The sequence below is a fragment of the Leopardus geoffroyi genome, chromosome A2 (genome assembly GCF_018350155.1).
Source record: "Leopardus geoffroyi isolate Oge1 chromosome A2, O.geoffroyi_Oge1_pat1.0, whole genome shotgun sequence".
In the NCBI taxonomy this organism is placed as follows: Eukaryota; Metazoa; Chordata; class Mammalia; order Carnivora; family Felidae; genus Leopardus; species Leopardus geoffroyi.
Window position 1 is genome coordinate 25,364,712 of NC_059331.1, and position 24,213 is coordinate 25,388,924.

General features: G+C 39.1%; 1 protein-coding gene across 1 annotated transcript in view; it reads left to right on the top strand.

Moving 5' to 3' along the window:
• The first annotated feature begins 6,275 nt into the window (after positions 1-6,275).
• APPL1 (adaptor protein, phosphotyrosine interacting with PH domain and leucine zipper 1) overlaps positions 6,276-24,213 on the top strand; it is a 37,797-nt gene continuing 19,859 nt past the window's right edge. The window contains exons 1-7 of the mRNA XM_045493285.1: positions 6,276-6,450; positions 12,943-13,041; positions 14,277-14,336; positions 15,919-15,990; positions 18,813-18,900; positions 20,548-20,589; positions 21,163-21,221. Of these exons, the coding sequence (XP_045349241.1) occupies positions 6,397-6,450; positions 12,943-13,041; positions 14,277-14,336; positions 15,919-15,990; positions 18,813-18,900; positions 20,548-20,589; positions 21,163-21,221 (474 nt within the window). The 5' untranslated portion in view covers positions 6,276-6,396. The remainder of the gene's footprint in view (positions 6,451-12,942; positions 13,042-14,276; positions 14,337-15,918; positions 15,991-18,812; positions 18,901-20,547; positions 20,590-21,162; positions 21,222-24,213) is intronic.

Here is a 24,213-nt window from a genome sequence, read left to right on the forward strand (position 1 = left end):
ATGATCTCACAGTTTGTGGGTTCCAGCTCCGTGGCAGGCTAGCAGGGTGGAGCCTGCTTGGGATTCTCTCTCTCCCTCTCTCTCTTTCTCTCTGCCTCTGCTCGCACGCATACTCTCAAAATAAATAAATAAACAAACATTTTTTTAAAAGTGTGGAGGCGCCTGGGTGGTTCAGTTGGTTAAGCATCTGACTCTTGGTTTTGGCTCAGGCCATGATCTCATGGTTTTGTGCATTTGAGGCTTGCATCAGGCTCCGTGCTGACAGCTCTGAATCTACTTGGATTTCTCTGTCTCCCTCTCTCTCTGCCCCTCCCCATTCCCACTGTCTCTGTCTCTCTCAAAATAAATAATAAACTAAAAAAAGAGTGTCATGAAGGTCTCATGTCTTTAAGCCTTAGGGCATCTGTCTTTCCCCACTTGCAAAAAAACCCCTAAATATAAACACAAGGTAATAACCTTTTCTTTTTTGGTACCTACACTATTTCTCCAGAATATAATAAATTATATTTGTTGATTTAAAAATTTTTGCTTTGGCCACAAAAGTCCCTAAATCAAAGTGATAGAATGCTAGCAAGGGTAATGGTAATAATGTTTAAAATAGTATCAGGATTCTCTAAGATAATGAGCACAGACTTCTGATTTAGAAAATATTGGTTTCTTTAGATACCATAAACAGGAAAAATGCTTTAAAAGCATTAAAACATTTAATATTTGGGGCATCTGGCTGGCTCAGTCAGAAAAGCATGACTCTTGTTCTCGGGGTCATGAGTTTGAGTTTCACTTTGGGTGAGATTACTTAACTAAGTAAATAAACTTTCAGGAAAAACATTTAATATTTAACAGTAAGTAATGAAAAACATAATTATCTCATTTTGACTGAATGCTTATTGTGCCCAGCACTATTCGGAAAGTTCATTACCATCTTTACAACCCTAACATGTAGATTCTCTACATTAAGTCCCATATTTCAGATGATGGAATGGAAACACAGAGAAGTTAAGTGACTTGACTGAAGTCACAGAACTAGTAAAGAGTAGAGCCTGGATTCAAAGCCAGCTAGGCTGGCTCCACAGGCCATGTCCATGAGCTTATGCCCATGCTTTTATTCACCTCCCCAAAGAAATGAATGATGCTGCTTTGTTTCAAAGTTCTTGGCTTGGTCAAAGAAATTAATTTATTAATGTCCTCATCTTCCAAAAAGGAAACCAGGCAACCATAAACAAAATAAAGGCATATACAATTATCCTAAAAGTTAATTTTTTTTTTCTTTTCACAGTTAAGAAGGTAGAAGTTATAGAATTTGGCTTTCTAAGGATTTATGTTTTGGCCACGAATTTACATTCAAAGGATGCTGTGGCAAACATCATAAGCAACATGAACACCAAGATCAAAGGGTGGTATGCAGAGGCATGGTGAAGAATCAGTTGGTCCTTGCTGCCCATCTAACTCAGAACTTTTGATGCTACCTTTTCAATTGCCCAAAGCTTCCCCCAACTCTACCACTAGTTCTAATGTTTCACAGTAGATAGAAGTGACTTAAGTTCCCAAAATATCAATTAATATACTCCTTTCTTGAATTTGACTCATCTCAGCTAGATGTTAGAAAACAAGTGAATTCTTGGGGCGCCTGGGTGGCACAATCAGTTAAGCGTCCGACTTCAGCCAGGTCACGATCTCGCGGTCTGTGAGTTCGAGCCCCGCGTCGGGCTCTGGGCTGATGGCTCAGAGCCTGGAGCCTGTTTCCGATTCTGTGTCTCCCTCTCTCTCTGCCCCTCCCCCGTTCATGCTCTGTCTCTCTCTGTCCCAAAAATAAATAAACGTTGAAAAAAAAAAAGAAAGAAAGAAAACAAGTGAATTCTTGGGAATGCAAGCTGGTGCAGCTACTCTGGAAAACAGTATGGAGGTTCCTCAAAAAACTAAAAGTAGAACTACCCTATGACCCAGTAATTGCACTACTAGGTATTTATCCAAGGGATACAGGTGTGCTGTTTCAAAGGGACACATGCACCCCCACGTTTATAGCAGCACTATCAACAATAGCCAAAGTATGGAAATAGCCCAAATGTCCCTCGATGGATGAATGGATAAAGAAGATGTGGTATATATATATATAATGGAGTATTACTCGGCAATCAAAAAGAATGAAACCTTGCCATTTGCAACTAACTACATGGATGGAACTAGAGGGTATTATGCTAAGTGAAATTAGTCAGTCAGAGAAAGACAAAAATCATATGACTTCACTCATATGAGGACTTTAAGATACAAAACAGATTAACATAAGGGAAGGGAAGCAAAAATAATATAAAAACAGGGAGGGGGACAAAGCATAAGAGACTCATAAATATGGAGAACAAACAGAGGGTTACTGGAGGGGGTGTGGGAAGGGGGATGGGCTAAATGGGTAAGGGGCATTAAGAATCTACTCCTGAAATCATTGTTGTACTAAATGCTAACTAATTTGGATATAAACTAAAAAAATAAAATTAAAAAAAATAAATTAATTAATTTTTAAAAAGACTAAAAAAAAGAAAACAAGTGAATTGTGTATTAAAGTGAGTCACATTAAGGAGTGATTTATTAGGTAACATCCAGAATTATTTGCATTATGCGTCACACTCTTAAAAGGAATATGAAGTCCTTAATTTCAGATTGATGGAGTGTCTAAGGGGATATTTGTAGGAAGGAGGATTCCCAACCTCTCTTAGGTGATTCTGGAAATGTTGCCCCTCTCACCATCCTCATTTGGAACCAAAAACTCTTTTCCTAAGCGTTTATATAACTCTTTAAATTTCCTAAAATACAAGCTTATTTGGGAAAGGGAAATGATTATTCTCCATTAAAAAAAAATATTTTATTTTTAAGTAATCTACACCCAACGTGGGGCTTGAACTCATAACCCAGAGATTAAGAGTCACATGCTTCAACTGAGCCAGCCAGATGCCCCGGGTTATTCTCCATTTTGGATAGAGATTTTCAACATGTAGTTTGAAGATTATGTTTGAACTCATCGGGGATTCCCAACCCCACCTCTGACCTACCACATTAGAATCTTCCAGCTGGGCTGAGGAATCTGTATCCTAACCATCTTCCTGAGATAACTTGTGTGTATGCACAAGTTTGGTAACCAGTAACCTACGGGGATAATGTTGAAGAGTAAAGCACCAGCATCGTTTGGATTGTTGGATTCTTTCCTATTATAGACCACAGACTAGAACTTCAAAAAGTATCATGTAAAAACCTAATTATAAGAAGATCAAATATAATTTTAGGAGGCTAATAATTAACAAATCTATTTACAAGATTATATGTCCTTTTGTTGTAAATTATATGGAAACATCTCAATGAATTATATGTGTGAAACATCTCAAAGAATTCTTTAGTGGGTGTTGTTTAATCCTGCTTGCCTTCCATAAAATTAACCAGCTGGCCAAAGTTTTTACTATCCTACCCACAGGAGTCTACAGTAACCCCCAAGGCATTCTCTGAACAATCCTTATTTCCTGTATGAAAGGAACTGAGTTTGGTCAACTGTACAGAACTTCAGCTGATTACACTGAAAGTGTTTACCAAAGAAGACTGAATTCTGGAGTTCTAGAAATGTTTTAAAATAGTAAATACAATCATTTTTTTGGATGAGCAGAATAGCCTAAAGGTAGAGGATCCAAAAAGAAGGCCTAGTAAGATTCTTTCTAGTTTTGTAATTTGACTAAACTGCCTCTCCATCCAATTGAATGTCAACTTATTTTTGTTTTCATTTTTTTAAGTCTGCCCCTCCACCCCGCGTTTCATTTTTTAATTGGCTAAACCTGGCAAGAATTCCTTGCCACTCCCTGAATAACCTCTTGAGAATCCTTTACAAATACAGTTTAGACGCGCATAAATACAAAAAAGGAAACCACTTAACTGGATGATAATACACCACCCAGATAACTCAGATACCTAACAGAATTTTTCACCGAGTTGTTTGGTTTGGCCAAGTTAACTGACCAAGCCCCTTCAGTTACAACATATAATTACTCTTCTTTCTCACACTTGTTTTTACTTGTCACTTACTCTTGATTCTTATCAATTGCTACAGCTTTTCTTCTCCTTCATTTATAAGCTAAGTCACTGTTCAACCAAGAAGGTCACTTACCTTGAAAGTCTTTCTTCTTTAGAATGAGGTTGCATGCCACTGTGCTGACAGAGTAGAAAGCAAATATCAAAGGAAAGAGTTGAGTTGGGTTGCTGGAATCTGTACAATGCTGAATACATTGAAGCGGCTGGGAACCAGGAACACTCAGTAATAACTGATTCCAAACCACCTTTCAAAAGCTAAAAATCTCTTCTGGAGGGGGAGTAGTGGATAATCAATTTAAGGTGAGAACTCTTTTTTTTAAGTTTATTTATTTATTTTGAGAGCGCTCACACAGCATTAGCAGAGGAGGGGCAGAGAGGGAGAAAGAGAATAAGGGGAGAAGGCTTTATTTTTTTTTAAGTTTATTTATTTTTGAGAGACAAAGCACAAGTGGGGGAGGGGCAGGGGGGGTGCGGGGAAGACACAGAATCCGAAGCAGGCTCCAGGCTCTGAGCTGTCAGCACAGAGCCCAAAACAGAGCTCTAACTCTTGAATGGTGAGATCATGACCTGAGCCAAAATCAGATGCTCAACTGACAGAGCCACCCAGGTGCCCCCGGGGAGAACACTTATTTAAAGCTTATAACACTAAGGATAATTCTGTGAAGTTATAGTGCACTCTACTTGGTAAAACTTTTTAAAACAATGTTTATTTATTCACGTTTGAGAGAGAGAAGGAGACAGATAATCCCAAACAGGATCCGCGCTGTGAGAGCAAAGCTCCACTTGGGGCTGGAACTCGCAACCCTGAGATCATGATCTGAGCTGAGTCAGATGCTTAACCAACCAAGCCACCCAGGCGTCCCTACTTGGTAAAATTTTTTGAATCAGATTTTATCTTTCCTTCAAGAGATCATGGGAAACTCTAGCATTTTAGTTTAAATTATGCAGCTTCTGTTCCCGTTCTCGTATTTGTTCTACTGTATCTGGGTTTGAAAAATTCAGTAAAACTTTTAAAACCAGATTTAATCTTTCCTTCAAGAGATCAGGGAAACTCTAGCATTTTAATTTAAAAAATGTAACTTCCATTCTTGTTCCTGTATTTGGATTTGTTCTACTCTGTCTGGATTTGTTCCAGTGTATCTGTGGAACCAGGCAACTAAGAATCTTTACTCAGCATTTTTATATTTCTTGAATGCGAATGGAATGGATTGGTGGGATTAATGGCTAGAGTGTTAGAGGACACTTATGATTTTGCCATTTTCTTTGTATACTGATGAAAGCTTCTTAAATAGCTCTACAGAGAAACGAGACAGTGTGAGGTTGGGTAAGTTGGACAAAGAAGCAGCTCTAATCCAGACCAGGTTCTGGAATTAGAATATCACTTTATTGTAAAATTAGAGGCTGAAGAAGCTATTTAAATCTTCCAAAACTTTTTGACCCAAAAGAAATGCTAATCAGTTACCGACATAATTAACCAGTGTATCCTGATCTTTAAAAGGTGCTTTCATCTGTGATTTAAAGGAAATACGGAAGTCTGAGTTGAGGCATGATAGCCCTTCAAGGCCAGGGAAGAATTGATGAATTGACAACAAAGTCACATGTTTTTAACCGGATATACTGATATCCAAGTGCCCAGAAAAACAATTGAGAGTCTACTACTGTCCATGAATTTACTGGAAAGCACTGTTAATGGCACAACTAGGGATCTCACAGATCTTTGAATTAGCCAGCACCATTTTGTGGGAGAGTGGGGGGTGGGGGGGTAGCCTGGACGCTTCGGGCAGGGTTGGGAAGATGATAGTTTGATGCAGCTAAAGAAAGGGCCCCCGCAACAGGGTCTCTTCCGTGGTCTCCGACGAAAAATGTTGGGGGAGAAGTAAAATCGCCCCAGACTACCACTGTGGTCCTCCTCACTCAATGTTCTGGTTTCCGGAGACTTTCGTTGGTGGGGGGGGGGGGGGGTTGACGGGCCCCTACAATTTACATGAAAATGCGCGCGCACGGTGTAGATGGCCGCTGTGAGCAGGCAGCGCCACCCCCCAAGCCGCTGCTCACCGCAGAGCCCAACGCTGAGGAGGAAGCTCCGGACCAGCCCCGCCGCGCTGATGGGCGTCGCCACGAGCCAATGGGTGCGCAGGGAGGCGGGGCAGGGTGGCCGAGGGGGCGGGATTTCCCGCGCGGCCGCTAGGCCCCTGGCGAGAGCTGCGCGGGCGGCGACGGCGGCCGCGCCTGCGAGAGAGGGCGGGTCGGGGTCAGCTGCTGCAGGCGGGCGGGCGGGAGCAGGGAGCTGTGGGCGGCCGCCGTGTCTCCTGCCACCGCCCTCCCTCCGCCACGATGCCGGGAATCGACAAGCTGCCCATCGAGGAGACGCTGGAGGACAGCCCGCAGGTGAGGCGCGGGCGGCGGCGGGCGGCGAGGGAAAGAGCAGGGCGGGCCGACCCCAGGCCCGGCACCGCCGCGGCCGCAGGTGCCCGCCCCGGACCAGGTGGGCGCCGCCGCCCAGTGTCCCCGCCCGTCGCGGGCCTCGCCCCGAGCTGCCGCGGCCCGGCTGCCAGCCGGAGGCCCGCGTGGGCCTGCGCGGCTGGGCCGAGAGCCGCGCGCGGGGTCCGGACGTCGGAGGGAGGCGACCGAGCCTCCGCCGCCTTCGCTCGTGGGCCCTGCGGTCACGTACGCGCGCGGGGCTCCCTTGTATTTGGTGAAAGGTGCATTTTTATCGCTGTAACGTGAGGCGATAAATCTCAGTCCTGGGATTTTCTCCCCGAAGGTCTCTTCGGAGGAAATGCAGGAGAAAAAACCCTGTAGACTTATTACAGGGTTTCTGAGCAAGCTAGGGAAGGAAATGGATAGTTTTTCTTCGGGAGATGCTGGCAGGCTGCTGATTTGCCCGCGTGGAGAGTCATCGGCGAAGCCCGTCACGTGCCCGGGAGCCTCCCCGAGGAGTGTGTCCAGTGTCGTGGCCGCGACGGTAGCCGCTGTCACCCGAGCGGTGCACGGCTTGTGATGGACCGCGCCTTCTCGGCTGCAAGACTGCTGCGCGAAATGGTGCAGACTTGGCCCTAATAAACTCATCAAAATAAAAGCCCCGTGTTTCGTGTGTTTGGGGGCAAGGCTAGCGTGGTTGCTTTAGCTTAAAACAGTCTAGAGAAACGTGTTCAATACCGAAGAATGAAATGAGTTCTGTTAAAAACATGTTGGTAGGCGCTGTAACTTGCGTTGAGAAACATCATCCCTAAGCCTGTCTTTCACGGAATCATTTAAGCGATTTAAGATGATGTTGCTGGTTGTCTACCCCTCAGAACGAAGAAAATTTCCTGAAATGGTGTTCATTCAGAACAACAGTGGCACATATTTCATGTGTCTTCATAGTTTAATATAGCCCCAAAAGATCAGGAAGAAGGGGCTAGATCCCCTGGCCTGTGTGACACGTCTGCCATGACTTTGTGCCAGTAATAATCGCCAAGTTGAAGTTGGGCTCTGATCGTGGAATTGATTTTTTTTTTTTTTTTTCCTATGTGGAAAGTTACCTTCACAAGCCAGTTGTTTGCTGGTAATGTATTCTTACCAGCCTAAACTGACAGAAACCCACGTCTTCGCTTATCTGGACCGCCCCAATAACTATTTCAAATTCTTAATGATTTCTGTAGTATAAAGTTAGAAATTATGTTTGTTTCAGATGTTTTGCAAAAATTTTGTGGCATGTATTGGTCAGGTGCACTCTGTCATTTTACTTTTATTATATAAGACTCAACAGGTTGCCTTACCTTTCCTTGCCTGCTTTTTATGGCCCATAAAGATTATACAAAACCCCGGAATGGGTAGCACAGTGCTCTCGCCATGACTCGTGAAGAGGATGTAATCTGACTCATCTAATTTCTTGAACTTTTCACACAATTAGTTTACAACTTGAGCATTCCTGTTTGTTTGCTTTTGTATAAGGGTGCGCCATATCAGTATCAGTTTTATGGTAATTTTTAATGAAATAGCCACATTGCTATTCTTTCAGTTTTTAGAAGTGGTAAATTTGAACTAGGTAATATTGACTTGGGAAAATTAGTTGGGACAAATGGGATTTAGAAAGGAAAGATATTGGAAGTAGTCCTTAGGGAGAACTTGTGGTAGGATGGAAAGCCCTAAATCTGGGACTAAGGGTATAAGGGTTTTTAGTCCTTCACTGACACTTCACTTGCTTTAGAGCAAGTCACTCAACGTCTCCGCATCTCAGTGTTACAGTGAACGTTTTTATTTTTGTACCTGATTATGAAAATCATAGTTATGTGCTTCAGAAAAACTGAAAGGGACAGAAAACAGTTACCTGTCTTTTCCAAGGCAGCAAACCCTATTAACAGTTTTACTTGTTCCTAGCTTTCTCTTACATACTTTAATGTATTTGAAGTTATATCGTGCATAACAATTTTTATTTGGCTTTAACTTAACATTACAGGGTAAGTGTTCACATATCCTTCATGCTGAATAAAAAAAATTAAAGGCTGCATGTTTCCTTAACTGATTTAACAGTTGTCCTGTTGTTGGACTTAGAGATTTTTCCCAAGTTTTGTTTTTATATATAGGACTTTGGTTAATGCTTTGGGACATGAATTTTTGTTCTCATTTGGACTACTGACACAGGATAGAATCCAAGAAGTTGAATAACAAAGAGTATGCAAACTTTTAAAGCTCCTGCTATAGATAAGTTCTTTTTTATTTTCAAATTTTTATTTAAATTCTAGTTAACATACAGTGCAATATTGGCTTTAGGAGTAGAATTCAGTGATTCATCACTTATATACAATACTCAGTACTCATCATAACAAGTGCCCTCCTTAATACCCATCACCTGTCTAGCCCTTTCCCCACCCACTTCCCTCCATCAACCCTCAGTTTGTTCTGTCTTTAAGAGACTCTCATGGTTTGTTTCCTGCTCTTTTCTCTTTCCCCCCTCCTGTATGTTCATCTGTTTTGTTTCTTAAATTCCATATATGAGTGAGATCATATGGCATTTCTCTGTCTCTTATTTCATTTAGCATAGTACACTCTAGCTCTACCCACATGGCTGCAAATGGCAGGATTTCATTCTTTTTGATGGCTGAGTAATATTCCATGCACACACACATGCATACATATATACATACCACATCTTCTTTATCCATCTTCAGTTGATGGATATTTGGGCTCTCTCCATACTTTGGCTATTATTGATGATGTTGCTATAAACATCAGGGTGCACGTACCCCTTCGAATCTATATTTTTGTATCCTTTGGGTAAATGTCGAGTAGTGCAATTGCTGGATGGAAGGGTGGTTCTGTTTTTAGTTTTTTTTTTTTTTTTTTTTTAATTTTTTTTTTTTTCAACGTTTATTCATTTTTGGGACAGAGAGAGACAGAGCATGAACGGGGGAGGGGCAGAGAGAGAGGGAGACACAGAATCGGAAACAGGCTCCAGGCTCTGAGCCATCAGCCCAGAGCCTGATGCGGGGCTCGAACTCACGGACCGCGAGATCGTGACCTGGCTGAAGTCGGACGCCTAACCGACTGCGCCACCCAGGCGCCCCTGTTTTTAGTTTTTTGAGGAACCTCTAACTGTTCTCCAGAGTGGCTGCACCAGTTTGCATTCCCACCAACAGTGTAAGAGGGTTCCCCTTTCTCTGCATCCTTATCAACACCTGTTGTTTCCTGTGTTGTTAATTTTAGCCATTCTGACAGATGTGAGGTGGTATCTCATCATGGTTTTGATTTGTATTTCCTTGATGTTGAGTGATGTTGAGCATCTTTTCATGTGTCTGTTAGCTATGTTTGGCTTCTTTGGAAGAATGTCTATGCATGTCTTCTGCCTATTTCTTAACTGGATTTTTTTTTTTTTTATGTTATTATATGTTTGAGAGAAAGAGCATGCATGAGCAGGGGAAGGACAGAGAGAGAAGGAGAGAGAGATCCCAAGCAGGCTCCACACTGTCAGCCCAGAGCCCGAAGTGGGACTCAAACTTATGAACCATGAGATCATGACCTGAGCCGAAATCAAGAGTCAAATGCTTAACTGACTGAGCTATCCAGGCACCCCTGGATTATTTGTTTTTTGGGTGTTTGATAAGTTCTTTTTGGATTTTGAATACCAGCCCTTTATCAGATATGTTGTTTGCCGATATCTTCCCCCTTTCTGTAGGCTGCCTTTTAGTTTTGTTGATTGTTTCCTTTGTATAGACAAGGTTTTCTTTGTTTTGTTTTTAATTTTTTTGAGGTTTATTCATATTTGAGAGAGACAGACAGACAGAATGAGCGGGAAAGGGGCAGAGAGAGAGGGAGACACAGAATCTGAAGCAGGCTCCAGGCTCTGAGCTGTTAGCACAGAGCCCAACATGGGGCTTGAACTCACGAACTGTGAGATCATGACCTGAGCCGGAAGTCAGACGCTTAACTGACTACGCTGCTCAGGCACCCCTCTAGATAAGTGTTTATTTAAATCATTTGATCCTAATCAAAAGTGGCTTGTCAGTTGCTATGTAAAAAGGTTAGAGCCTTGGAGTCATGAAAGGCTATCCTGAATTACAGTTATCTTTTTTTAGTTTTGATTTATAGTAACTATTAAAATAGAGAGGAATTTGCAAGTTCAAATCCAGCTGTTTGGATAGAAACATCTTTAGAATTATCTTGCCCAAACAATCTCCTGTTCTGCAAATGATCATATTATTTGTTGAGAAAGGAAATCTTTAAATCTTTATAGCTATACTATACTAGCTGCTTTGTCCATACTTATATATTGTTTTGAAAATCAGGAGCAAAATGAAACTTGCTAGTTATTAAGAACAGATATGAACCTTTAAAAATAATTGTATAGATAAATACCAGTGACTCTTCAGTGCTGGAACCATGAAGATAAAACTCCAGTCCCAACTGGCATAATATGGAATACTCATTTCTTTCTTTGGCATAACTTGGAATACTCATAGATTATAAGACATACCTTTTTTTCTTTTCCCACATTTTAACATGTCTGATATTGAGATAAATGCCCCTTACAGTTGATAATGTTTTATGTGTAATTGGTTGCAAATGTACACACATGGTTGTTTCTCCTAGTGGCATGACTGGTCAAGTGCAACCTCTCAGTGTTCAGGCAATTTGAAGGATTATCAGTCCTCTTTATTGTCTGAAAATATTCCTTTGACTCCTGCTGGAATGAACCAAGTACTGCCATCAAAGTTTGCTGAATCGGTATCAGTGGTTTGGAAGAAAGTACTGGGGGCAAAAGTGAGCACTTGTAAGAAATACTTGTCACGTCCCCATGACACAGAATAATATTGGATGGGAAAACATGGATATTGATGATTCTTCTGTCAAAAAGTGACTCAAAAGAGTTGAACTCTGAAGAAGTGTTAGGATTATATTAAATTCATGCTGTTTGTGTTTTGCTTTTATGTTTATATTAATTATATATAAAATTAATTATATATGATATATATAATTATATATAAAAATGTTTAAAGGTCTATTTCCACAAATATAAAGTAAAAATTACAAGACAGAAGAATACCTCAAATCATAGCTTAATTGCTGGCATTGTTTTGTAGTAGTAGTATTTAAAAAGAGTGCAGCTCACAGTGGATGCCATCATAGATTCAGTGAAATGGTACCACATTGATGTACTTTTTATAAGGTGCTAGCTAGATATAACTAGCTTTAAGTAGGGAACCCATTTTAACACTGGGCTAAGGAGATATTTTTAATTTAAGTCCACTACAGGTTTTTGCATAAATGTGTAATTTCTTGAATTAGAATAATTTTGGGGAAACAAAAAACGAAATGGCAGATTTTTCTTTGGCATGGCACTAAGTCAAACAAGATTTCTTAATGCTTTCTTTTTTACATCTTAAAATAGCACTGTGGGGAATAGGGGTGGGGCACAGAGCTAAAAAAGTAAAAAGATTCTCTGTCAGATCTAAATATCTGGGGCATGGGGGAGTAGAGGACTGACGACATGGACTTCATATATTGGCATAATGATTTTGTCCCCCTGCCCCTCCTTTTCAAAACTGTGTTGACTTAGCTTTCTTTTCTGAAAATAGGAAACTAAGGAATAAGTTGATTTTTAAAAACCACTTTCTAAGGCTGAGACATAAATGAACTATTTGTAGAATGAAAATACAAGGTCATCTTTTAGATTTTAAGCTGCAGTTATTGCAATAGTTGTTAATATTTTCATTCTTTCTCTGCCTTTGGGATATGAAAAGGTGAGTATACCTTGCCTTGATTTGCTGAGTTTCTTTATCTCTATCCTTCTTATTGACAGTCTTAACACTTAAAAAAATTCCCCTTAATACGAAGGGGAAATTCTTAGTGCGTTAAAAAAAAAAAAAAAAAGAAGCCTAACAATATAGACAAGTGTAAAGAAGAAGAAAACAATAAACTCTCAAATTCTGTACTCTTTATAAGTTAGTATTTAATTGGCCATGTTATGGGGCGCCTGGGTGTCTCAGTCAGTTGGTTGGGCATTTGACTTCGGCTCAGGTCATGATCTTGCAGTCCATGGGTTCGAGCCCCACGTCGGGCGCTGTGCTGACAGCTCAGAGCCTGGAGCCTGTTTCGGATTCTGTGTCTCCCTCTCTCTTTGCCCCTCCTCTGCTCATCCTGTCTCTCTCTTTCTCTCTCTCTCTCAAAAATAAATAAACATTAAAAAAAATTTTTTTTAATTGGCTCTGTTAGGGTTGGGTACTATGTTATTTTGAATTAGGACGGGGAGGGTTTTGGCTACTCCAAGAGAACATGGAAAAAGAGAAATAATCATAAGTTATCTGAATAATAAGAAATAAGTTATCCTGAAATAAGACATTTAAAATATTTATACATGGAATAATGGTGACCTAAACTTACTGCTTTTATTTTATACAGACAAGGTCTTTACTGGGTGTATTTGAAGAAGATGCTACAGCTATCTCCAACTATATGAACCAGTTGTACCAAGCTATGCATCGGATTTATGATGCGCAGGTAAAAAGCTAAGGGCTGATTCAATGCTTTTTTTAAAAAATGACTTTAAGCCCATGAGGACAGAGTGATAGAGTCTGTCTTGTTTACTGGTGCCTGAATGCATGAAGGAACTTTTAAGTATTTTGTATTACTGAGCTCACATTCCAAGTACTAGTGAGTGTATAGTTTGTAGCACTACAGAAGACGTGAAGATTTAAGCATTTTCCTCTTTCTACCTAAACACAGTAAGAGCTTTCTTACTGAAACTCACTGATCATGATCTTTGCCTAAGATTTAACTGAAAGCCCCATACTGTCACCAGTGTTTTCCCTAATCATGCTTTTAATCTCAAGAAACACTTCCCCCTTTTTGAGTAAAGGATTTGAAGGTGGTTTATCTTTAGTGAGAAGAACATAATAAAAATTAGATATAACTCTGGGTGCTGGGAGATTAATTCAAGAAGGAGATGAGTAGATTTTTTTTTTTTTTTTTGTCGAGCAGGCTTAAGATTCAAGGCTGTTTATGTAACTCAGTTATAAGCCTTAACAGCGACTTGGGTGCTGTGTTAAACTTTCTTTGGGATTAATTAAGTACACAAGTTTCTTTTTCTCCTTGTCATTTTATCTCCTTTCTGGATTCACATTTTCTTTATGTACTAAAAAGTTGCTGTGATAGTTTTTTTTTTTTTTTTCCCTTGTGATAGGTCTTTCAAGATTTGATTCCTGACCACAGAGATTAATTACAATGTAAAAGAAATGTTATATTTGTCATTATGTTCATCACGGAAAAAAAACTTCAAAAAGTATTTCCTTCATCTGGCTGTGTTGCTGTATTATGTGACTAGGCTAACCACATTTTGGTTGTATGTTATTAAATGCATTGGTCTAGTATCAGCACCTAGAGAGAGGAATAATTAGTCATTAATGTAGAATCTCTCAAGATTTTGCTAAGATTATATACAGTTTACTTCTAACTTGAAAGCTTTAACAGCATTTAATACTTAGTTTTTATTAGCTAAAAAAAAGCATACACCTAGAACACTGCTGAATTCCTTGATGGTGTCCATTTATTTCATGGTTTGAGTTTCCCTTAAAAATGTTCTAATGGTAGTTCCCTTTCCAGTGATTTAATGAGGGGTTTATAGAGCATGTTATATAGCATTTATGTTAAGTGGTAAAAGTGGTTTAGGTATCTTCAACTAAAACTTTCTTGATCAGTAATACTGTGTTAATTTGAATGCTGTTTTTTTCCTACAGAATGAATTAAGTGCAGCAACACACCTGACTTCAAAACTTTTAAAAGAATATGAAAAACAGGTATAGTATATGAAAATTTTCAAAGCATAATTTAAAATATGCAGTGAGGGGCACCTGGGTGGCTCAGCTGGTTAACTGTCCTACTCCTGGTTTCAGCCCAGGTCATGATCTCACAGTTCGTGGGTTGGAGCCCCGCACCAGGCTCTGCACTTATAGTGCAGAGTCTGCTTGGGATTCTCCCTCTCTCTCTCTCCCTCTCTCTCTCTCCCTCTCTCCCTCTCCCTCTCTCCCTCTCCCTTTTAGTGCAGAGTCTGCTTGGGATTCTCTCTCTCTCTCTCTCTCTCTCTCTCTCTTTCTCTCTCTCTCTCCCTCTCCCTCTCTCTCTGCACCTTCCCTGCTTGCTTTCTCTAAATAAATAAATAAATAAATAAGTAAACATTAAAAAAATATTCAGTGATACAGTATCTGTATAGATAAACAGAATTTCTCACCAAGAATCCTAAGCTTTTTTGAATTTGCAGAAAGTAATTTGGGCATGCTGTTGAAATTCCACTATAGCACTTATATCTGATTTTAATTACTTATTGTTACATATTAGTTATTTAATTGACCTCTCTTTACAAATGAAGAAACTGAGGCTTGCTCAAGATTTTATGGTTGGTGATTGGAGGAATTGGAACTAAACACCAAATCTTAAACTCCTTGTATGGTGTGCCTTCCTGTATACACATGTTAATTAGTTGCTTAGCAAACATTTTAATTAATGTTTACTAATTGTATGAATTATGCTGTTTTATTAAGTGACATTTTTAAAGTTTATTCAAAATTTTAGAAGTTTTTTGAAGTTTCAGTTGACCCTTTAACAACATGGATTTGAACTGCACAGGTCCACTTATTCATGGATTTTTTTTGGTAAATACAGTACAGTAAATATATTTTTTCTTACGGTTTTCTTAACATTTTCTTTTTTCTAAAAGATTATGGAAATACAGTACATAGTACATGTAATACACAGAATACATGTTAATCAACTGTTTATGTTACTGATAAGGCTTCTAGTCAGCAGTAGGCTGTTAGTTAAATTTGGGGGGAGTTAAAAGTTATATGTGGGGGTTGGCACTTCTAACTCCCATGTTGTTTGAGGGTCAGCTGTGTTTTTTTATGTTTGTTTGTTTATTTATTTTGAGACAGAGTGTGAGTGGAGAAGGGGCAGATAGAGGGAGAGAGAGAATCCTAAGCATGGAGCCCAATTTGGGGCTCCGTCTCATGCTGGCAAGATCATGACCTGAGTTGAAATCAAGAGTCGGAGGCTTAACCAACATAGCCAATCAGGTACCCTGGGTCAGCTGTTTTTAAAAATATAAATTATAGGGGTGTGTGGGTGGCTCAGTTGGTTGAGCGTGGGACTCTTGATTTCGGCTCAGGTCATTATCTCATGGTTTGCGAGTTCGAGCCCCACATCGGGCTCTGCACTAATGGTGCAGAGCCTCCTTGGGAGTCTCTGTCTCTCTACCCGCTCTCTCTCTCTTTCTCTCAAAATAAAAAATGAACTTGAACAAAAATAAAAATGTAAATTATAACATCATTCACAAAAGATATACAGCACTGGGCCTTTACCTCATCTGCGTTTCTCACTTTTCAGCGCTTTCCACTGGGGGGTGATGATGAAGTTATGAGCTCAACTTTGCAACAGTTTTCAAAAGTTATAGATGAGGTAAGTGCTTATTATAATTATATCTTGCTTGAATATATGGTCTTATAATTAAGTTACTCAAGTTGTTTAGCTTTTATTGGGAACTTGTATTATTATGATAGGAGCAAATCTCTATAATAAAAGTTTACTATTTAAAGAAGGACCTTATTTCCATCTCAGTGGCTGTCTCCTGTCTTAGTGGCTTCCTCATAAAAATAGTACTTTCTTTTTCTGATTAAAACAAATTGTTTTCAAGGGATAAGCATATAGATGTGCTCTCTCTCTCCTCACTGTGTTATTTGATGTAGGCAGGGAGAGAATTAAATTATGAGCTATAGGTGGGTTCTGGGACTTTTTTAATGATTAGTTCTGCTGACTGGTTAGAGAAATTAAGGGCTGATATTGGCTGTCTGGGATGGAAGGATTAATAAACTGAATGGCAAAATATTGCTAGGTGGAAGAAGTGTGGTGAGAGCTGTCTAGGGAGTCCATAACTGTTCTCAACTAGTGCATTGATGAAAGATCTTTTCACGTGAAACACTAGATAGTTCTGTCTTTTCTAGTCTATCTGAAAAAGTAATTTTTTGAAATATTTTATTTTAAAAAATTTTTAATGTTTATTATTTTTGAGAGAGAGAGAGACCAAGCATGAGCAGGGGAGGGGCAGAGAGAGAGGGAGACACAGTCTGAGCTGTCAGCACAGAGCCCGACACAGGGCTCAAACTCCGGAGCCGTGAAATCATGACCTGAGCTGAAGTTGGATGCTCAACCGACTGAGCCACCTGGGCGCCCCTGAAATATTTTAATAACTCATTGTAGCCAAGTATTGTCACAGGAGAGCAATATAAAGAAATGTTTGTAGAAAATGGAGTATTTTTATTGTGGTAAAATATACATAACATAAAATTTACTCCTGGTTATATTATGCATTCACAGTGTTGTGTAACCATCACCACTGATGTTCCAGAACATTTTCATCATCATCCCAAAGGAAACCCTGTGCCCATTAAGCAGTCATTCCCTACTCCCTCTCCCTTCAGCTCCTGGCAACCACAAATCTACTTTCTATCTGAATGGATTTGCCTGTTTTGGATATTTCCTATATAATTTGTGGGGTTTTGTGTCTGCTTTCACTTGGCATCATGTTTTTAAGGTTTATCTGTGTTGCGGCATGTATCAGAGTTTCATTCCTTTTTTAGGTGAATAAAATTCCATTGTATGAATATACCACATTTTATTTACTCCTTCATGGTTGATGGACATTTGAGTTGTTTTCTACCTTTTGGCTACTGGAAGTAGTGCTGCAGTGAGCGTTTGTATACAAGTTTTATTTTTGTTTTTTTGGGTTTTTGTTTTTTGAACACCACTTTTTCAGTTCTTTTGGGTATATAATTAGGAGTGGGGTTGCTGGATTATATGGTAATTTTATGTTTAGCTTTTTGAGGAACTGCCAGACTTTTTTCCACGCTTCTGCGCACTTTTACATTCCCACCAGTAGTGGAGCGTTCCAGTTTCTACACATCCTCACCAGCGCTTTTCATTTATATTTTTATTATAACCATCTAAGCGGGTATGAAGTGCTATATCGTTGTAGTTTTTATTTGCATTTTTCTGATGGCTAATGACATTGAGCACTTTTTTCTATGCTTATTGGTCATTTGTATATCTTTGAAGAAATGTCTCTGGTAGCCCCTGCCCCCAATCCACAGGGGATACATTCCAAGACCCGCCCCCCAGCAGATGCCCGAAACCCTGGATAGTATTGAATCCTGTATGTTTTACTGTATATACATAAATGTGATAAAGATTTATTTACAAATTAGGTGCCGTAAGATTCACAGAATGAGAGAATAATTAACAATAAAATAGAATTATGACATAATAAAATTTGTGTGAATGTGGTGTCTCTCTCTCTCAAAATACTGTGCTGTACGCACCCTTTTTGTTATAATGTGAAATGATAAAATGCCTACACGATGAGGTGAAGTGAGGTGGATAGTGTAGGCATTGTGATCTAGTGTTAGGCTACTGTGGCCTTCTGACACTGTCAGGAGGAGGAGGATCATCTGCTTCAAGACTGCAGTTGACCTTGGGTACCTGAAAGAGCAGAAGGCAACCCTGGGTAAGGCGGTGGCACTACGATATTCAGACCTTTGCCCTTTTTATAATTGGGTGGTTTATCTTTTGTTACTGAGTTTAAGACTTACTTATTCTAGACGCAAGTTCTTTATCAGGTATACGATTGGCAAATATTTTCTCCCTTTCTTTCTTTTTTTTTTTTTCTTTTTTAATTTTTTTTTTTTTTAACGTTTTTATTTATTTTTGAGACAGAGAGAGACAGAGCATGAACGGGGGAGGGGCAGAGAGAGAGGGAGACACAGAATCGGAAGCAGTCTCCAGGCTCTGAGCCATCAGCCCAGAGCCCAACGCGGGGCTCGAACTCACGGACCGTGAGATCGTGACCTGAGCTGAAGTCGGACGCTTAACCAACTGAGCCACCCAGGCGCCCCATTTTCTCCCTTTCTGTGGGTTGTGATTTTATCTTCTTGATAGTATCCTTTGCATAAAAATTTTTAATTTCAATGAAGTCCAACTTATATTTTCTTTTGTTGCTTTTGCTTTTGGTGTCATATCTAAGAAACCACTGCCAAATCCAAGGTTATCCTGTATTTTTTCCTAAGAGTTTTAAATGGATTTTTTTTACTGTATATCATATAATTTTGAGTGTTCTCTTATGTAAAATGGATCAGCATCTGTTTACTAGATTTTATTTAATTTACATAACACTGGCTAAATGTCTCTGTATAGTTATTTATTTGGCCTTTTTGTCTTTCTTTTACTAGCTTAGCTCTTGTCATGCAGTACTTTCAACGCAGCTTGCTGATGCCATGATGTTCCCCATTACCCAGTTTAAAGAAAGAGATTTGAAAGGTACTGAAGTCAAGTTTATGTTTACTTTCATTAGCTGTCAGAAGATTAATACTTGCAAAGTGCATATTACTCTGTACCTTAACCATTTCTGACTATAGTTTATACCACTTTGTCACTGGTTATTTGTGGGAGATCCTGCTAGATGTTAAACTAGTTACTGGAAAGTACTGATATGGATAGTGTCACTTTCCTTGAGAAAGCCTAGAGAAGGAGATGGGTGAAGCAGATAATTATGATACTCTGTCTCTTATAATTAGGGAATGAGCAAGGTACTGCAGGGCCTCAGAGGAGGGTGTCAGGAAGGCATCGCCAAGAATGGGACCTCAGCATTGAACAGTGAAGAGGCATTTGCCAGGAGAAGAGAGTCACTGTTCTGTTAGGGGGACTAGAAAGCATAAAGGTATGGGTTGGAGAAATACATGGCTTGTTTTGTGGATGACGAGAACTCAGTATGGCAGCAATGTTGGGTATGTTGGGGTATGACAGGAGACAGATCTAGAAATAGACCATGCTAAAGATGTTGGACTTGAGTTTATAAGCAAGGAGAAGCCAGTGGAGGCCTTTAAGAAGTAGACCCAATTCCTTTAGTTTTTAAGGATGGAATAGAGTGTATTTGATGTTGAGGAAAATGGATTAGGAAGTTGAGAGCTCAAGGAGGTGACAGTGGCACAGGAGGTGTGTTTATGGGCTGCAGTAGTGGGAGGTAGGGGTACTGGCACATCTAGCAACCCATGACTTAGTAGTTTATGGTGGTTTTGTTTCTCCCCACTTAGGATTAGTAGGTGATAACATGTGAGTTTTACAGAATTGGCTCTGTTTTCTCATGATTCACAGTCTCAGACAGTCATATAGACTTATTTATTGAAAATATAGGTAGAATTAAAACTGAACTAATGTATCAATGGATGGCAAACTATTTAAATTATGCATGAAATAAAGACAGATGTATTTTAGAGATGGAGTTAATATTTATGGTGGTGATCCTTAAGAATGGTTATTTCCAAGGTCAATATAAACAAGTTCTTTTCTTAGTCTGAATGTCATAACCTTATTAATTATTCTTTGTTCCTCATTCAGCATTTTTACTTATTAGAGTCAGTACCAGTAAATGAATGAAGGGGGTGCTTGGGTGGCTCAGTTGGTTCAGTGACCAGCTCTTGATTTTGGCTCAGGTCATGATCCCAGGGTCATGGGATGGAGGCCTGCATTGGGCTTCACGCTGAGTGTGGAGTCTGCTTAAGATATTCTCTCCCCCTGCCCCTCTCCTTTGCTTGTGTGCTTTTTCTCTTGCGCGCGCGCGCTCTCTCTCTCTCTCTCTCTCTCTAAACATAAATAAATAAAAGAATATGTTGCATGCTGGTACTAAGACTAATCTGCATATCTTAGAATTTGCAATGATTTTAAAATTTGTTTTTGTGTCATATTACTAATTTGTGGCAAGTCGATTTTCTGTTGGTGTAACTGTTATTAATAATAGTGAATGTTCCATAGGCTACTTGAAACACAGAATAACTTTTTCACTTTGTTGAATTATGAAATGTTATTTGGAATTTTAATTGTAGCTTAAATGGCAGTTACTGTTTTCTAAACAAAATTTAAGAAATTTCATAAATATGCTAAATTGAAACTATTCTTGAACTTTTCCAGAAATATTGACATTAAAGGAAGTGTTTCAGATTGCCAGTAATGGTAAGTTTTGAATACTTTACAGTTGGTTCTCGCAGTGATCTATTTCTTTATCAACACAAATCTGTGTTCTATGTAGTAGAAAAAAATGAACCTAATTAAAAGTTTCAGTGAATATTATGTAAATCAGTGCTCTTATTTAAGTTGCACTATTTGTGCTACAAGAAAAGTTTAAAAGGAAACTAAATCAGATTTTTCAGTTTGTTGTCTTAATAATACCCGAGGAATTGGCGTAATATTTACCCTTCCTTGTTTTCCTGTATATTCCAAAGTTGTCTTTAGTGAGCATTTGCCATTTTTATACTGAAAAATACTTTTAAAAACTTAGTGGAGTACAGTCTACTTGGAATTAAATAGTTTGCCAATTAAATAAGTAGAAACATAATGGGAACATTTAAGTGGATTGCTCATATGGTAGAGAATTCTTGCTTTAGTACCTTTGTTGAAAGATGCACATGTGAAAACCATTTAAAGTTTTTTTGGTTTATAAGTTTTGTAAGTTATAAGTTTTGCCAGGTAAGTTTTAAGTTTTGTAAGGTACTATTGTATTGTTGTTAATAGTTATTTCTTTTCCAGATCATGATGCTGCAATTAACAGATATAGCCGATTGTCAAAAAAAAGAGAAAATGATAAGGTGTGATACATACTTACTCCTTTAGTATCACAATTAGCAATTGTTTCATTAGATGGTCTGGTTTTTCCTGTTTAAACATAGTAGCTAGCAGTTACTTTGTATGTTTTTCTGTATTGCCCTTGATTCTTTTCTTCTATTTGTTTCAAAGCCTTTCTGATAATTATTGGACAATAATTATCTCTTTGAACAAACTATTTTTCTGCTGACAAAATTTTCTAAGTAAACAGAACTATTCCAAAAATGCAATTGATGCACAGTATATAACATTGCTCCCTTTGCTTTGTGTTTTGATAACATTGCATGTGTCCTATTTTTATTTGACTATGTATGTATTCAGAAGTGTCTTCTGAGATACAGTGGTTAAACAGTTGAATTGTTGCATACATAATTGAATGAACTTCTGTTATGAGGACCTTCTCATTTACACGGAATATATATAGTTTTTGATACTTGTTCCACAAGTGAAATCCAGAAATATTTCACTCTATTTCAGGAGATATGCATGTGAGTAAAACACAAAGAAATTATTAACAAGTTCATCTGGATGCTCCTTAAGATCATTTCTCTCTCAGTGCCTGATCCAAGTCTTGCTGAGTAGGGCTCCACTAGATGTTTTTGAGTGAGGTGATCTCTGGTCCTCAGAGTTGGTTTCTGCAGCCTTGGTTGTGGCTGCCGGTAGAGACACAGTGATCGCTTGTGGGAATCCACGACTGGGTACAATTTACTGTGCAACAGCTACTGTGACGCAGTAAAGGGAATGTGTCTCATAAAGTTCAGTACAAAGAACTTTCAGTTTCTAATTTTAGTTCACTGATTATTTGACGGTGCAAATATTGATAAAATATATACATTTTGAATTCTACATTACGAAATAGTTTAAAGGTCTAGGTTAGAATTTTGGTGTATTTTTTATGTTGCTTCTGGCTGTTCCAGGTTTGTTGTTGTTATTCCAGGTAGGTTTAAAAACATTCTTTTACCAATTTTGTTTTATTTGAAAAATTTTTGACCATCTGCTATATGTTGGGTACCATGAGGCAAGAGTGTGAATAGGCTCCACTCCCATCCTCAGGGAGTGGACAATATGCACTTAAGGAAGGCATATTCCTATGTGAAGGCGTACAGCTGGATTGGGTGCCAGAGTACGAGGATGAAGAGAACCCGTGAATTAACATTGAGTTAAGTGCTTAACAAATAGAAGTCTTAAAATGCTACAAGAGCATACAGAGCGCCTCAGTTAACTTTGGTGATTTGGTGAAAGGCTTTACTTTTAGGAGGTGCTATTTGGATTGAAGATGAGTGAAAGTCACTGGTTTGGGACGGGGGACAGAGGGCGTTCCTGGAAGAAAAACAGCCTTTGCAGATGCACATGGTAGAGTCTAGAGAATGTAAAGGTTAGGAGTACTCACTGGGCCTAAGTCAGACTGCATGAGAGCAAATCTCAGCTTTGCTGCTTGTTTGTCTGACGTCATTTTCAAGCCTTTATTTTCTCTTGTCAAAAACACTCAGTAGTTTTGACGATGAAATGGGGTAATGCATGCAGGGTACCTGGCTTGTAGCAAGTTTTCATTAAATTCTAGCAATAATTATTATGATAATGGTGTGTGTCTGGAGCATAGGATGTATTTGGGGAGGTGTGGCAGAGAGGACAAAGAAGGAGTTTGGGGCTATTTCAGTGACTTTGAAATTTGAGTTAGAGAAAGTGGGCAGCCTCCTTAAAGGAATCCTACTTAAAGGATTTTAAGTGGGTAAGACCATGCAGTTGTGTTACAGAATAAAAATACTACTGGAAATGTGAAGGGGACAGGACTAGTGGGAACTCATTGGAAAAGTACCAAAATAGTTTGCAGAGCCTAAGGTTGTTATGGAAAGTGGAGAGGAAGAAATACTTCTAGAAAATATTTTGTGAGTGGAACTGACAAGACTTATGGTAGGAGGAGGAATTGAAAATGAGTCCTATAATTCTTTTTTTTTTGCTTTAAATTTTTAAAAAACATTTATTTATTATTGAGAGACAGAGAGACACAGAGCATGAGCAGGGGAGGGGTAGAGAGAGGAGGAGACACAGAATCTGAAGTAGGCTCCAGCCTCTGAGCTGTCAGCACAGAGCCCGATGCAGGGCTCAAACTCACAAACTGCGAGATCATGACCTGAGCCGAAGTCGGTTGCTTAACCAACTGAGCCACCCAGGTGCCTCAGAGTCCTATAATTCTTGGATGATGGGGTGGATCTTGGGATAATTAAGAGAGCTAAGAAACGGAGGAACAGGTTTGTGGGGAAGATACTATATTTAGTTTTGTACGTTTCCAGCACATTTACACACACATGTGGACACACACACACATAAAGAGCCTAGCTGGAGATGTGCTTCTTCTGACACTTAGGAGAGTGAAGGGCAAGAGATACAAATTTGAGAGTCATTGGTGTATTGGGATATACAATCCCAATACTTGGTATTGGGTACTTGATTAGGCATTCTAAGGAAAGCAAGAGAGAAGAGCCTAATGCACATTACATAATAGGTGCTCAATAAATGCTTGTTGTCTGAATGCAAGAACTTAAAGGAGCACACATATTTTAAGTGTGGGTAAAGAAAAACAAGTACAAGAGAGGAAGAGCAGCAGGGGGAGAACCAGAAGAGGGGTATGCTGTGAACTGACCAAGATCAAAGACTGATGGCTAAGCTAATACCGAACCACTGTCTGCCTTTCCTCTGTGTGGTAGACTTTTTCTGCCACACTTAGTTCAGTTATTGTATCATACTTAGTTATGTGCAGAATTTGCTTTACATGTGCATTTTAAGATGGAGTAGTTGCTAGTAAGACAGGAAAATTAGCCAATATTTTATAGGATTTCTCGTATCTTAGAAAATAAAGATGCACAATTGCTGGTAATACACCTGTTTCCTTGGGTAGGCTCTTTCCTATAGCCACTACTAAAGGTAACTAAACATAAGTACACAATTAGATATATAATAGTATTTTTAATGTTTTTA